The sequence below is a fragment of the Ctenopharyngodon idella genome, chromosome 2 (genome assembly GCF_019924925.1).
Source record: "Ctenopharyngodon idella isolate HZGC_01 chromosome 2, HZGC01, whole genome shotgun sequence".
In the NCBI taxonomy this organism is placed as follows: Eukaryota; Metazoa; Chordata; class Actinopteri; order Cypriniformes; family Xenocyprididae; genus Ctenopharyngodon; species Ctenopharyngodon idella.
This window is the reverse complement of record NC_067221.1, coordinates 26,909,568-26,926,529: the sequence shown is the minus strand read 5'-3', so window position 1 is coordinate 26,926,529 and position 16,962 is coordinate 26,909,568. Positions and strand designations below refer to the sequence as shown.

The following is a 16,962-nucleotide window of genomic DNA, read 5'->3' as shown; positions in this document are numbered from 1 at the left end:
CTTACCCCATACCAAAATCATGAATCTTTCTGATCTTATTTACAAATGCTCAAACACAGCAAGTCAGAAATGAATGTTCCAATCTTTAAATATAGTATAAAACCTCTACTTCTGCAACAACAGCAGCTTAAAATTATTGAAAAAAAATAAAATAAAAATAAATAAATAAATAAATAAATATATAAATATATATATATATATATATATATATATAACAAATACTGAAGCAATTGATAAGCATTTTTAATTAGCAGATCACTGAAATATTGAAAAATAGCAGATTCCAATCTCAGTCTGAGGCATAGTCAGGTGTTGAAGTTTTTCATGACATAGACACACAGTAAAATAAGATTCTTTGAAATGGATTTGTTCAGTGTGTATGCAGAACAACACAGAGGAGCAGAGAGAGAGAGAGAGAAATATCTAGTTGAAGGAGAGGAGTAAGTATGTGTGCTGGATTGTGCATCTCTATGATTTTCCCCCTTTCACATGTGGAACCTATGAAAGCTTATTTCTGACTTTTTTTTTCTTTCAATTCCTATAGTTTATATATCACAATTCTGAGGGGAGAAAAGTCAGAATTATGAGATGTAAATGCAATTGCAAGAAAAAAAGAAAAGAAAAAAAAAATAGAATTGTGAGATAAAAAGTCACAATTACCTTTCATGCTTTTTTATTCTGTGGCAGAAAAAAAGCTTTCATAATAACAAGGCCATGCATGTTGTATTTGTTGTTGATCAATGGCAGCAATTTCGTGTTTTCATTTCAGTAAAAGCTTCATATACAATTTTACTACAACAATTCCACTACCACTGTTCCATATTTGCAAAATATGTGGTCTGCGTAGAGAAAAGAGAAAGAAATTTCAACCAAGGGTGCAAATTAAGTTCTGCATAGGGAACCCATTTGACCAGTAGCTGCCCTAATCAATTCTGTCACATTCTTCTTCTTTTTTCTACTGCACATTCTTTAAAGTAATGACTCATTCACTTTTAGATAGTTGCTGTGTTGCCAAGAATGCACACATTCAACATTCAACCAAAAATGTAGAATGGCTTACATGTAAGCGTTCTACTTTTACTTCAATAAAGGAAACTGAATTTTAAAAACAATGGCTTTCATATTTTTTGCAGGTAGAACTGAATCATGACAATTCAGTTTTCGTAATGACATCAACTGTTAGCATTTTGAGCCATTGCACTATGATTGACTATGTTCATGTTGGATAGAAAACTAGTGCTAGTGTTTTGACAGAGTGACTCGATTTTGAATCAGGTTTGCTGTGTTTTGATAGAGTTAGTATATGCTGAAAAAGGTTTTTAGAATTTTTAAATGTAGAGTTAGTATTTATTTATCAAAATATGGTTTGGGGCAGAAAATTAACTGTTTGGCTGATGTAGGTGTGTTGCTGAATTAAGAGTTTAGAAAAAGTACTTTAAGTAGGTAAATGCTTGTTAGCAATCGTAAAAAAAAAAAAAAAAAAAAAAAAAAACTGTAAATGAACATAAACTTTGGTATTGAAAAGTAAGTTCACCTTGCTTTCATAAAGTTATTCCAACTAAATTTTATAAGTTTAAATAACTAAATTTGTCAAGTTGAAATTACTTAAAATTTTAAGTAAATTCAACTTAACTGAGTCAATGTAAAAAAAAAAAAAAAAAAAAAAAAAAGTATGCTTCAGAAAATCTGAAGATACAAATAAAAACAATAACTCAAACTTTAAATGTTTGACAGATGATTTACAGGAGGTGAGGATTGTGCTGTTGGGAGTCTGTGGAGCTGGAAAGAGTTCAATAGGAAATGCAATACTGGGTCGAGAGGTGTTTAAAGAGAGCAGAACCAGAGAGAGTGAGATACAGACAGGAAGAGTAGAAGACAGAAACATCTCCATCATCGACACTCCAGGATTCTTCAACACTCACCTGACTGATGAAGAGATGAAGAACCAGATGACGAAGAGTCTGTATCTCTGTTATCCTGGGCCTCACGTGTTCCTGCTCATCATCAACCTGGAAGACTTCATAGAGGATGAGAGGAATGTTGTGGAGGAAATTCAGGAAAACTTTGGAGCTCAAGTGTTTAAATTCACTCTGGTTCTGTTTACTGGAAGAGAACAAATTTCAAAGAGAGAATGGAAGCTGTTTACGCATAGTACAACATTTCAAGAGTTGGTCAGTCTCTGCAGAGAGAATTATCATGTGATCAACAGTAAAAATGAGATCAATGAAATCACAGAGCTACTACAGAAGATTGATGAATTAATTATACAGAATAATCACCAGCTTTACAATAATAAGATTTACTCATTGTCTCGAACAAAGAGCATAAGAATAAATAAAAAACAAAAGGAAAAAAAGACATACAAAATAAAAGAGCAAGAAATGAAACAAAAGCAAGCTAACATGGCATGCGAGAATTTTACAACCCACAGTGTAATGGAAGAAAGAACAACACATGCTGTGATTGAACAAGTAAAGGAAAGAATAAGTGAAAAGAAACAACATGAGGAAGAAAATACATACAGGGGAAAAAAGCAAGAGAGAGAGGCAAGACAAGAACGAGCAAAAATAAAGGCAGAGACTTTTGAAATGCAAAGTGCAACGGAAGAGAGAAAAACACACACTGTGACTCAAGAAGAAAAGGAGAGTTTTGTTTCTTATTTCAAACAAACAAAGAAATCAACTCATCTACAAGATAACCTGGATACTATATCACTAGACAGATTCGAGGACTTCTCTAATAAAAGAACGAGAGACAAAAATGTAGTCGAGACTACAGAAAAAAGCTGGGGAATGAGCCATAAAATGACATACCAGATAGAGAGATCAGAAGACGGTAAGAACTTTACACAAAACTAACAGTGGCATTACATTACATTACACACACACACACACATATATATATATATAATATATATAGTAGATAGTAAGAAGTTCCAGATAGTGTTAGTGTTCACTAACACTCACAGTAAATTCCCTGGTGTTAAATTAACAATGCTCTGTGTTCATAAGGGAACAACATAGTGTCGGCCCAGATCCGGCCCACATCTGATTTGCATGTAATCCACATGTACCAGATGTGGACCAGATCTTCGCCACACTATCACTCTAAGAAGAAATGTGTAGAAAAATGACACATATTATGTGTAACACTCTAGTTTACAAATTATGTGTCAGTATTGCATAAAAATGTGTTGGAAGAATTCAACTGTTTTGCACATATTATGTGTAGTTTTAAAATTAACAAAACCTGTGTATTTGTTCACAGCATCAACACAATCTGTGCAGCCAAGAACACCTGTAATGTGTTAAAATTACACATTTACACATCTTTGTGTTAATTTCAGAGGTGAAGACCAGACCTTCCAAGGCCAAAACAAGACGATTCAATCAAGATAAATCATTAGTAGTGTGACTACTGAACATTAATGATGAACACCTGATGTTAACAAGCAGAATCACCAAAGGAGAAAATCACAATTTTTAAGTTACCATCATGGATATCAGGGTTTGCATTAGTTGGGCTCTTGACCCTTGACTTTTTAATATTAGATTTGTTTGGCTGCTGTAACTGAGTCATAACAGCCAGACAATCAAAGAAAAAAGATGATCAGGTGGTGTTGGTTATATTTTCACATAATCATTATTTGACATGAATCACTGAACTCATTTAGAGCCCAATCTCTGAGTTAGATTTACATTATTGATCACAGCAGCACAGTGATTCTACAGCAGGAGATCAGCTTTTTCAATATAATCTGAAGGATTTCTCAAAATTTGTTTTGATCAAAAAAAAAAAAAATCTTTTAGGCACACACAGACATCAACAATCAGCCTGTAAATCTCAACAAGGGTGACAAGCAACATATTCTGATAAACAGATCAACTATGAACATTAGAAAACAATCTACTAAAAAGTCACATAACAACAGCAAAAAATAAAATAGTGAGAATAAAGGAAATTACTAAGACAATTCAGCTCATAATTTATTCATGCAGCAATGCATGATGGGAGCCATGGATGAATTTTGATTGGTGGCACCCAGAATGTATTGCAACATGCTTTATTATTCTCACCATTGTTGAGATTCATACGCTGATTCTTGATGTCTGATTGATTGCTTGCTTGCTTGATTGAACTTTTGAGAAATCTTTTGGATTATATTGAAAAAGCTGATCTTCTGCTGTAGAATCACAGTGCTGCTGTAATCAATAATATAAATCTAACTCAGAGATTGGGCTTTAAATGAGTTCAGTGATTCAGGTCAAGTATTACATGTAAAAGTATTACAGTAAAACATAACCAACACCACCTGATCATCTTTTCTCTTTGTTTGCCTGGCTGTTATAATTAAAATTACAACAGCCCAAACAAAATCTAATATTAAAAAGTCAAGGGTCAATAGCTCAACTAAAGCAAATCCTGATCTCCATGATGGTGATTTAAACTTGTGATTTTTCTCCTTTGGGGATTCTGCTTGTTAACAGATCACCTTCCTGACACATTTACTGTGTTAAAATCATAACACAATGAATGTGTCAAAATTAACAAAACAAGTGTTGCCCCTAAACTTACACACTGATGTGTAAGAATTTAGCCAATTTGAGTTGTTTTTTAACAAATGCTTTTTGAAACTGTGTCAAACTGTGTTTGACACAGTGAATGTGTCAAAATTAACACAAGTGTTGTCCCAAAACACAAGCACTGATGTGTAAGACTTTTTTTTGACTGGACCTGACAAAGAGATCATTGCAAATTTGATCTTCATGTTCAGAAGTAGCACAGGTGTTTTATTTTGTTGTTGTTTTCCTCTTTCCTGCAATGATTCTGCCTGTTAACAGCAGGTGTTCATCACTAGTGCTTAATTAATGACTTAATTATCTCATTAACTTCCCTCTTGAATGGTCTTGGTCTCGGTCTTGGAGGGTCTGGTCTTGACTACACCTCTGGTTAACCTTCCTGACACATTTACTGTGTTAAAATCATTGACTTAACGAATGTGTCAGAATTAACACAACAAGCGTTGTCCCTAAACTCACCCATTGATGTGTAAGAATTTAACACATTTTGAGTCAGTTTTAACACATCATTTCTAAGAGTGATGTTGCTGTCTAGGGTGTTAGAGTTAATTAGATACATAAGTGATTAATTTAGTGATGATTGTTAGATTATTGAAGACACCTGATAATAACGAGCAGAATCACTGAAGGAAAGAGAAACACAAGAACTACAACTGACTTCCAGCCACAGCCTTAAAGGATTAGTTCACTTTCAAATAAAAATTTCCTGATAATTTACTCACCCCCATGTCATCCAAGATGTCCATGTCCTTCTTTCTTCAGTAGAAAAGAAATTAAGGTTTTTAATGAAAACATTCCAGGATTGTTCTCCTTATAGTGGACTTCAATGGTCTCCAAATGGTTGAAGGTCAAAATTACAGTTTCAGTGCAGCTTCAAAGGGCTTTAAACGATACCAGACGAGGAATAAGGGTCTTATCTAGTGAAACAATCGGTCATTTTCTAAGAAAAATCAAAATGTATATGCTTTATAGGCACAAATGTTCGCATCACAAGTGCTTCCACCAGAACACGATTCCGTATTTTCATAAAGCTTACGCTGAATGTCCTACGCCTTCCTTATTCAACTTACGGAACGAACACGGCACCAGTTCCGTTTTTTCCGTAAGTTGAATAGGGAAGGCGTAGGACATTCAGCGTAAGCTTTTTTAAGAATACGGAATCGCATTCTGGTGGAAGCACTTGTGATGCGACGTGCAAACTGGGTGTCGGTACAGATGACATGCACACTCGGCCAGATTTGCCTCAAGTTCGTGCATCATAGGAAGCTGAGCTGTGCACAAAGTTACAAAAAATGCTGTGCACACAGCCAAGTGAAACGGGTTCACACGCACTCAATGCGCACTTCCGCCAAAATTTTTGCCATGCACATCCAAGTGAACTTGCGGACACATCAAGTGTAAATCAGGCTTTAGATGAAATCAACTAAAAAGATATTAAATCTCTCTTATTACAAACCAGACTGACTTTATTTCTGTCATTCATCTACAGTCCTTATTGACAATTAACAGAGGTTTAGATGATGATGTTTCATTGAAAATGTTTGGTTACCATTATGGTGATCAGTGTTTCCTCGAGTTGTGCAGTTTGACTTGACTTTTAATGTTTGGGGGTCTTTGTAACAGTGTTTACAAAGACACATAATTTGATGATTTTATGACATAATAGATGATTGAATAATAACTGATCAAGTATCAATATTTAGGGCCTGAGCACCGATGGTGTGAGGACTCAATTGTAATTGCTCAGTCAATTATTCTTCTTCTCCGAAATGAATCACATTTTTGAGGGCCTAAACATGCTCAAAAACTCATGAAATTTTGCACATGCGTCAGAAGTGGTGAAAATTTACATCTGATTTGGGTTTCAGAATTAGGTGTGGCAAAATAACTTGATAGCGCCACCTACAAAATTTCAATTAAGTGCCCTTTGCGCTTCGTATCATGTACAGGTATGAAATTTGGTAGACATGTATAACAGCCCAATACCTACAAAAAAGTGCCTGGGTGCAAAATCTGAAAACCCAACAGGAAGAAAGATATTTGGAGTTTTCTCTGCAAAATTTTTGCAATTTTTGCCATTTCCAGACATTGTACTTTAACGAACTCCTCCTAGAGCTTTAATCAGATCAACATCATATTTGGTCAGTCTAATCTAAAGGCCTTTGCGACGTTAAATTGCAAATATCTTGAGTTTTCGTTGAAGGGCGTGTCCGTGGTGGCCTGACAAAGTTCGATGTTTCGCCATGAAATAGGAAGTTGTTGTAACTCGGGCATACAATGTCCGATCTGCCCCAAACTTCACATGTTTGATAAGAGTCCTGGCCTGAAGACATCTACATGGCAATATTCAGTTACAGTCATAGCGCCACCTGTGGCCAACAGGAAATGACATGTTTTATACTGTGATTAACTCTTTGTTGAGATTTAACCAGAACAACATGTTGTCAGTCTGATCTTAAGGCCTGAAGCTCTTATTGAGAATTAAGAGAGATAGTTTTTTTTGTTGCTGATATTTTATTGAAATTTGTTTGGGTTTTTTATGTTACCATCATGGTGATCAGTGTTTTCTTTAGTTGGGTAGTTTGACTTGTCTTTGTAATGTTAGCGTTTTTCTGGCTGTTGTAACTGAGTTTGTTATAGCAAGAAAAGCAAGAGAAAACACAATCTGATGCTGTAGCTGCTTCATGATAAGAATATCAACATTGTGTAGTGGCTGATCTTATGAATGAGTTTAATATGAGCAAAATGTTACTAACTTTGTTTTATTTTGATTCACGTAAAGATCCAGCACAGTTTTAATTAAAAAATCTGAATAAGCTTTAAAACAGATTGTACACTAAACACTTTTAACTACGGTGAGATTTACTCACAAACATACATCAAGAATCAGCCTATGAATCTCAACAATGGTGACATGCTTAATGCCGCAATGCATTTTTTTTGCATGATGCACCCAGAATGCATTGTGGCATGAAACATGTCACCATTGTTGAGATTCATACGCTGATTCTTGATGTCTGTGTGAGAGGAAGTTTTGCTGGAGTTTTAAAGTGTTTAGTGTACAATGTGTTTTAAAACTCATTCAGCTTTTCTGATTAAAACTGTTTTATCATTATATTTTTAGAAGAAACACAACACAAAATGATCATTTTATTCATATAAAGCTCAGTCATTAGATCAGTGAATTAAGGCACTACATGACAATTATATTCTTATCATAAAGCAGCTGACAGTAGCTGAACACATTTTACATTTACATTTAATCATTTAGCAGACGCTTTTCTCCAAAGCGACTTACAAATGAGAATAGTAAAAGCAATAAAATTAATTTGAGTACAACAGTATGTAAGTGCCATGTCAAGTCACAGTTTCATCAGTAAAGTGCTCGTAGCAAGGGTTTTTTTTTTTAGATGGAGAAAGAGAATAGAAAATCGAAAAAAGAAAAGTAAAAGAAAAAGTGCTAATATTGCTGGGTCAAGTGTTGATGAAAAAAATATGTCTTTAGCAGTTTTTTGAAAATGGCTAAAGACTCAGCTGCTCGGATAGAGCGTGGTAGGTCATTCCACCAACCCGGAACAGACCAGGAGAAGGTCCGTGAGAGTGATTTTGTGCCCCTTTGCGATGGCACCACAAGGCGCCGTTCACTTGCAGAACGCAAGCTTCTGGAGGGTGCGTAAGTCTGAAGAAGTGAGTTTAGGTATAGAGGTGCAGAGCCAGTGGATGTTCTGTAGGCAAACATTAGAGCCTTGAATTGGATGTGAGCAGCTACTGGCAGCCAATGCAAACTGATGAAGAGAGGTGTGACATGCGCTCTCTTTGGTTCGTTAAAGAAAAGACCAGTCTTGCTGCAGCATTCTGGATCAGTTGTAGAGGCTTGACAGTGCATGCTGGAAGGCCTGCCAAGTGAGCATTACAACAGTCCAGTCTGGATAGAATAAGAGCTTGGACAAGAATTTGTGCGGAATGCTCCGATAGGAAGGGTCTGATCTTCCTAATGTTGTACAGGGCAAATCTGCAGGACCGGGCCGCTGTAGCAATATGATCTGTGAAGCTTAAACAATCATCCATCACCACTCCAAGGTTCCTGGCCGTCCTGGAAGGAGTTATGGTTGACGACCAAATTTGAATGGAAAGGTTGTGATGAAGTGTTGGGTTGGCACCGACCACAAGCAGTTCCGTTTTAGCAATGTTGAGTTGAAGGTGGTGGTCCTTCATCCAGGCAGAAATGGCTGTTAGGCAGGCTGCGATGCGACCAGCAACCGTCGGATCATCTGGTTGGAATGAGAGGTAGAGTTGTGTGTCATCAGCATAACAGTGATAGGAAAAACCATGTTCCTGAATGACAGATCCTAGTGATGACATGTAGATGGAGAAGAGAAGTGGTCCAAGCACTGAGGTACCCTAGTTGCAAAATGATGCGACTTAGACACCTCACCTCTCCAAGATACCCTGAAGGACCTACCTGAGAGATAAGACTCGAACCACTGGAGTGCGGTTCCTGAGATGCCATTCGACATGAGGGTTGACAGGAGGATCTGGTGGTTGACTCTGTCAAAAGCAGCAGACAGATCCAGCAAGATGAGTACCGATGATTTTGAAGTTGCTCGTGCCAATCTCAGAGCTTCAGTAACTGAGAGCAGGGCAGTCTCAGTTGAGTGGCCACTCTTGAAGCCAGACAGGTTGTTGTCAAGGAGATTGTTCTGTGTGAGATAAGTAGACAGTTGGTTAAACACAACTCTCTCAAGTGTCTTCACAATGAATGGAAGAAGGGATACCGGTCTGTAGTTTTCTAAATGTGCTGGACTCAGAGTGGGTTTTTTTAAGCAGTGGTGTAATCCTAGCCTGCTTAAAAGCTGTGGGAAATGTACCAGTGTGAAGAGAAGAATTGATAATGTGAGTGAGTGCAGGTACAATTGAGGAGGAGATGGCCTGAAGAAGATGAGTGGGGATTGGGTCAAGCGGACAGGTAGTAGGGTGATTAGAAAGGATGAGTTTGGAAACATCTGCGTCAGAGAGCATAGAGAAGGAAGGGAGAATTTGCGTGTTTTCTGTTAACATGTTATTGTCAGTATGTGGTGTGGAGAATTGGTTGCTGATGGTTGTTATTTTATGTGTGAAGAATGTGGCAAAGTCATCAGCTGTAAGAGCTGATGTGGGAGGGAGGGGAGGAGGGCAAAGAAGAGAAGAGAAAGTTTTGAAAAGTGTGCGGGAATCAGTAGAATTGTTAATTTTATTGTGATAGTATGTGGTTTTAGCATTGGAGACATTTGTAGAGAAAGAAGAAAGGAGTGACTGATAGAAGCTAAGATCAGTAGGATCTTTAGATTTGCGCCATTTCCTCTCTGCAGCCCTGAGTCTAGACCGATGCTCACGGAGAACATCGGATAGCCAGGGGGCAGAAGGGGTAGCGCGGGCTGGTCTGGATGAGAGGGGGCAGAAGTCATCTAAGCAAGATGTTAGCGTGGTGCAAAGAGTGTCAGTAGCATTGTTAGTGTCCAATGATGAGAACTGTTTAGGGGGAGGAAGTGTGGATGAGACCAAAGAGGATAGGTGGGAGGGTGAGAGTGAGCGTAGGTTTCGCCGAAAAGTAACGTGGTGGAGAGTGTATTGAGTTAGGGGTCAAGTTGAGATTAAAAGTGATGAGGAAATGGTCTGAGATGTGTAGTGGAGTAACCAGTGTTTTATCAGTGGAGCAGCAGCGTGTGTAGATGAGGTCCAATTGGTTACCTGATTTGTGGGTAGCTGTAGCAGACATTTGCTTGAGATCAAACGAGGCAAGCAGAGTGTGGAAGTCAGTAGCCTGAGGTTTGTCTAGATGGATCTTGAAATCTCCAAGTACTAGCAGAGGAGTACCATCCTCAGGGAAGGATGAGAGTAACACATCTAACTCCTCCAAGAAGTTACCTAGCTGACCTGGGGGATGATAAAGCACTACAACATGGATTTTAGCAGGGTAGGTGATGGTAATTGCATGTGATTCAAATGAGCTGTAGTCACAGAGAGCTGGTAAAGGATTGAACTTCCATTCATTGGACATAAGCAGACCAGTACCACCACCCCTCCCAATCTGGCGTGGGGTGTGAGAGAAAGTGAAATTAGAAGAGAGGGTTGCCGGTGTGGCAGTGTCCTCTGGTTTGATCCATGTCTCGGTCAGAGCTATGAGATGGAGACCTGAATGAGTAGCAATAGATGTAATGAAGTCTGCTTTGTTTACAGCAGATTGACAATTCCAGAGACCAATAGAAATTGAAAGTAATGTACTAGATGACATGGGTAAAATACGCAGGTTGTTATGATTGCACTGCCTCCAACGTGTGGCATGCGATTTACGAGTGATAGTAATAGTGGGAATTTGGAAGCACATATCTAAAACAGGTCGCAAGATAGACAAACAAGAACAAACTGTATAAAAGAGGAAGGAATGAAGGAAAAAGAAAAGAGCAATACTGAAGTGCCTTGTCTGTGTCCTTGCTCGGTGGAGTCGCGCAGGTAGAGTCGCTGGTCTTTACACTCTTCGGTCTTCACACAATGAGGGCTTCACACGAGCTGCCGTGGTATACTACACAGTTTTATACCCACTTGATACAACGTTAATTAGTTCAGCAGGCCACGCCTTACTGACTCAGAGTGAAACGAGAACAAACGCGACTTGCCACGTGAATAGAGTAAACAAACTTCCTAGCAACGACACAGCACTAAAATCAAACTAGAAATAACACAAAAATACAGTATGTAGATCCTCCTGTTGCTTGACTGCTACTCTCTAATAAAAATTTTCTCTTGTCATTATTGCCATAACAAACAACCACAGAAAAACTAACACTGAAAAAGTCAAGAGTAAAACTGCCTAACTAAAGCAAACACTGACCTCGATAATGGTGACATCAAACAAAACTATTATTTTCAACAAATCAACATCTAAACCTCTGGTAATTCTCAATAACAACTTTTGTAGATGTATGTCAGAAATAAAGTCAGTCTGGTTAGTAATAAGTGAAGCTGGTAATGCTGTTTGTGGAGTTGTTTAATCAGATCTTGAGAGATTTAGTGTCTTTTATCTTCAGATGATTTCATCTAAGGCTGTGGCTGAAGTCGTAGTTCTTGTTGTTCCTCTGTCCTTCGGTGATTCTGCTCGTTATCACCTAATTATCTCATTAACTCCAACATCGATTCAGTGCTACATTTAATAGCCTGTAGTGTTCACACTGAGTAATGTTCATTTCATCTGGGCTAAACCATGTGCTAAACATCGGTGTGCTGGTTGGGAGGCATCCGGCCATACTTGGACTTAAAGGATTATTTCACTTTAAAATGAAAATTACCCCAAGCTTTACTCACCCTCAAGTTATCCCTGGTGTATATGACTTTTTTCTTTCTGATGAATACAATCAGAGTATATTAATAAATATCCTGATGCATCCAAGCTTTATAATGGCAGTGAATGGAAAACAACGAGTATGAAGCTGAAGAAAATGCATCCATCCATCATAAATATAGTCCTCACGGCTCCGGGGGGTTAATAAAGTCATTCTGAAATGAAACGATGCATTTGTGTAAGAAAAATATCCATGTTTAACAAGTTATAAAGTAAAATATCTGGCTTCCGCCAGACCGTCTTCCGTATTCAGCTTAGGAAGAAAGTGTAAGATTTTACGCCAGCTCGGAAATTGCCAGCTGTGACGGTTATCTTCCCCTGTATGAGTGTGAGCAGCGTGATTTTTTTTTCCCAAACCAGTTCAGCGGAAATCCCGCCCTGAAGCCGATTCTAAACATTTCATTGGCCATGTCAATCACAATAACGATTGCCTACACCCAACCCTGATCCCTAAACCTACCCGTCACTGTAACCTGAGCCAATGAAATTGGTTGTAGGGCAGGGATTTCCGCTGAACCGTTTGGGGAAAAAAAAAAAATCACACGTGTGAGCATTAGTAGCCATGAGTCAAAGTGATGTGAAGTGATGTCATCTCCCTCTTATCGATTGATTGGCTAGAGGAGGAGCTGTAAATCTAGAACTAGTGGACCAATGGTGACGCTTAAGCCCAGCCTAATTTACATGAAACTCGAACTGCAACATTTGGAAAAGCAAAGAGAAAAACAGCACAAGCGTACAAAAGAGTAAAATATGAGCAGAAAATGCAAGACAGAACAAAGTACAGAGTAATAAAAGCAAGGAAAACAATTGTAAGAACACAAACGGGTGTTTCCTCCGAGGAGGAAAGGGAGGCAATGCCTCCTCAAAAAAAAAAAAAAAAAAAAAAAAAAGAGGATGAGAAAATAATCCATATTACATATAAAACAACACAAATATTACAAATTATGACATTAAAAAGAGCGCAAGTCACTCGTATTTCTAAAGGAACACTGCCCAACAGCGACACCCGCAGGTAAAGTTACAGCAGGAGTCATGCCTCCCTTTCCACTCATAGAAAACCATTAGACCTCCGGCGTGCAGTGGGTTTTGTTGGGGGTAATTGAGAATGAATGGGGGAAAGTCACGTGAGAGGAGGCAATGTCCCCATCGCGCTATGATTGGATGTAATTGGTTATGATTGGATATGATTAGTTTGTGCGATAAATCCCCGCCTCTTGTTGACGCGGGCGTTCCGCGCGTCAGTTTGAATGGACAAAATTAAGTAAACAGATCACCCTGTTAAATATCACCGCTTTATGTCACGTCAAAATCAAACTTGAAATGGCCTGAAAACATGATGACTACTGAGGTTTTTAGTGCAATCAGCTTGGTGAAATTAAAAATACAGGTGCTGGTCATATAATTAGAATATCATCAAAAAGTTGATTTATTTCACTAATTCTATTCAAAAAGTGAAACTTGTATATTATATTCATTCATTACACACAGACTGATATATTTCAAATGTTTATTTCTTTTAATTTTGATGATTATAACTGACAACTAAGGAAAATCCCAAATTCAGTATCTCAGAAAATTAGAATATTACTTAAGACCAATACAAAGAAAGGATTTTTAGAAATCTTGGCCAACTGAAAAGTATGAACATGAAAAGTATGAGCATGTACAGCACTCAATACTTAGTTGGGGCTCCTTTTGCCTGAATTACTGCAGCAATGCGGCGTGGCATGGAGTCGATCACTCTGTGGCACTGCTCAGGTGATATAAGAGCCCAGGTTGCTCTGATAGTGGCCTTCAGCTCTTCTGCATTGTTGGGTCTGTCATATCGCATCTTTCTCTTCACAATACCCCATAGATTTTCTATGGGGTTAAGGTCAGGCGAGTTTGCTGGCCAATTAAGAACAGGGATACCATGGTCCTTAAACCAGGTACTGGTAGCTTTGGCACTGTGTGCAGGTGCCAAGTCCTGTTGGAAAATGAAATCTGCATCTCCATAAAGTTGGTCAGCAGCAGGAAGCATGAAGTGCTCTAAAACTTCCTGGTGTACGGCTGCGTTGAGCTTGGACCTCAGAAAACACAGTGGACCAACACCAGCAGATGACATGGCACCCCAAACCATCACTGACTGTGGAAACTTTACACTGGACCTCAATCAATCCTCTCTTCCTCCAGACTCTGGGACCCTGATTTCCAAAGGAAATGCAAAATTTACTTTCATCAGAGATTTGGACCACTCAGCAGCAGTCCAGTCCTTTTTGTCTTTAGCCCAGGCGAGACGCTTCTGACGCTGTCTGTTGTTCAAGAGTGGCTTGACACAAGGAATGCGACAGCTGAAACCCATGTCTTGCATACGTCTGTGCGTAGTGGTTCTTGAAGCACTGACTCCAGCTGCAGTCCACTCTTTGTGAATCTCCCCCACATTTTTGAATGGGTTTTGTTTCACAATCCTCTCCAGGGTGCGGTTATCCCTATTGCTTGTACACTTTTTTCTACCACATCTTTTCCTTCCCTTCGCCTCTCTATTAATGTGCTTGGACACAGAGCTCTGTGAACAGCCAGCCTCTTTTGCAATGACCTTTTGTGTCTTGCCCTCCTTGTGCAAGGTGTCAATGGTCATCTTTTGGACAACTGTCAAGTCAGCAGTCTTCTCCATGATTGTGTAGCCTACAGAACTAGATTGAGAGACCATTTAAAGGCCTTTGCAGGTGTTTTGAGTTAATAAGCTGATTAGAGTGTGGCACCAGGTGTCTTCAATATTGAACCTTTTCACAATATTCTAATTTTCTGAGATACTGAATTTGGGATTTTCCTTAGTTGTCAGTTATAATCATCAAAATTAAAAGAAATAAACATTTGAAATATATCAGTCTGTGTGTAATGAATGAATATAATATACAAGTTTCACTTTTTGAATGGAATTAGTGAAATAAATCAACTTTTTGATGATATTCTAATTATATGACCAGCACCTGTACACCTTGTGTCTGTGACAGACGGTGTTTACGGAGCATGACTGATGATCCAAAATAGTTGACAGTTAAAAGTTGACAGTTAAAAAGAAAAACATCAATACACAAATAAAATATATTGCTTAAATTATTACTGCTTTTAGTTATTATTTTGGAATGAATGTAGAAATGCTTAAAACACTAACTTGATGAGATTGACTTGGTTTTGATAAATAGAACATTTATTACAATACATTGTTAATGTAAAATTACAAAATAGAATTGTATTTGGTTTCTTTTTTTCTTTTTTGATGTAATGTAAAGTAATGTTCATTTAACAAGGAAGATGTGTCAACGTTAAGAGTAATGCACATGAATTTACATTGATTCATAAAAAATGTGCCTCCTCATTTCAGAACACCACTGCACGCCACTGATTGTGCAATATCATTTTTAATGTGTTTAAAGTTTTGATTCATGCTTGTTCTTTTTTTAAATGCACTTTTAATTTTTCGATTCACGCTTATTATATTTTGATCCATGACCACGTTCTTTTCTATTCTGATCATTTTGCATTATTTGTTTCAGTCTGTGCAATATGAAGAGTTTGGTTCCAAAACGCGATAAACGCCATTTTTCAAAATGCGATATCCATCGTGTTATTCTGTCATGTTTTCTCCCTATTTTTCCAAACCGTGACAAACGCCAGTCTCCCTTCTCTGCAGAATGCGATATATCCGCTCAACCAATCACAGCGCACCATTCCACGCACTGTAAACAGTAATGGCGGCGCTATGAATACACCCGGCATCCTAGTTTTCCTTATCTACTTTGTACTTTGTGATCAACAAAAACAGAAAAATTAACAATTTTGACAGCATTGATGAACATGTGGTGGTTTCTGCGGTTGAGAAGAAACGTTAGCCATCAAAATCTAATCATTTACGTATATAGATTTATATGTGATCAGATATGGTACTGCATGCATAATATATTGCAGATATATTTACTCATGCAGTATAAACACATATATGGTCAAATATATTATATAACACATTTTTTTATGTTTCATATTTTCAAGTTAGTTAACAAAAGCACACCTGCATGTACTAAAGTTTCTACCAAAAAGACTATCACTGTGCTTTTACGTGCACAGCCATTACTTTTTAAATAAAGTTATTATAGTCATAATACTGTTCAGCCAGTCGTCAACCTAACCACAGGCTCTACTCTTCAGCACAATGGTGACCCCAAAAACTCACACATACCAGAAAACCTTTTAAATTCCAAAATAATAGAACATTAAACAGTAACAGATCTCCCCCTATATCAATATTGAGCAAAACATGAAATAGCACTTAATTTTAACATTTACTCTCCCTTGACAGTCAAAAGCAAAGCATGCTGGGAACTAGAAATCTGCTGTAACCCAATCTGTGGATGTGTGTATATATGTGTGAACATACATTCACATTTATATGGGAACATGTATGTGCAATATATGTACACAAAAAAGGATAAAACTTTATGAATGTAATGCTATTTTTGTCTTAATTTCTAAATATTTTACATGTATCAATATATAGCCATACATATTCAATGCATATATTGCAGTATATTGAAAAATATAAGCACTAGTTTCCCATATATGGAAATGTATTATGTAATATATTGCATCATATTTTGCAGTATATTCCCATATATTTTTGTTCCGTAAGGGCATAAAGATTGGATGCATCAGGATATTTATTAATATAACTCTGATTGTGTTCATCAGAAAGAAGAAAGTCATATACACCTAGGATGGCTTGAGGGTGAGTAAAGCTTGGGCTAATTTTCATTTGAAAGTGAACTCATCCTTCATCTAAATGATTTGGACGCAGTACATTTTGGACAAAAACAACAATGGTGGCAATATAATAATAGGCAAAAATCAAAATTAAACTAAAAGGCGAATCAAAATAATGTTTTTGTTTATAATTCAGAAAATGGAGATACTATGCTGTTGGTCGGTTTGAATAAAACTGGCTCCAGTGCTAGAGACTAGAGAACGTGTAGA

At 37.6% G+C, this 16,962-nt stretch overlaps 1 protein-coding gene across 2 annotated transcripts in view; it reads left to right on the top strand.

The window, feature by feature from the left end:
* The window catches only part of LOC127503432 (GTPase IMAP family member 8-like), a 31,808-nt gene that overhangs the window by 10,752 nt on the left and 4,094 nt on the right, over positions 1–16,962 (top strand). Inside the window, exons 2-3 of one of the 2 annotated variants that reach the window (XM_051877213.1) lie at positions 1,735–2,835; positions 3,347–4,181. In XM_051877213.1, coding sequence (XP_051733173.1) covers positions 1,735–2,835; positions 3,347–3,414 — 1,169 coding nt within the window. In that variant the 3' untranslated portion in view covers positions 3,415–4,181. Of the gene's footprint in view, positions 1–1,734; positions 2,836–3,346; positions 4,182–16,962 lie in introns of those variants that run through there. The other variant, XM_051877202.1, reaches the window with a different exon arrangement.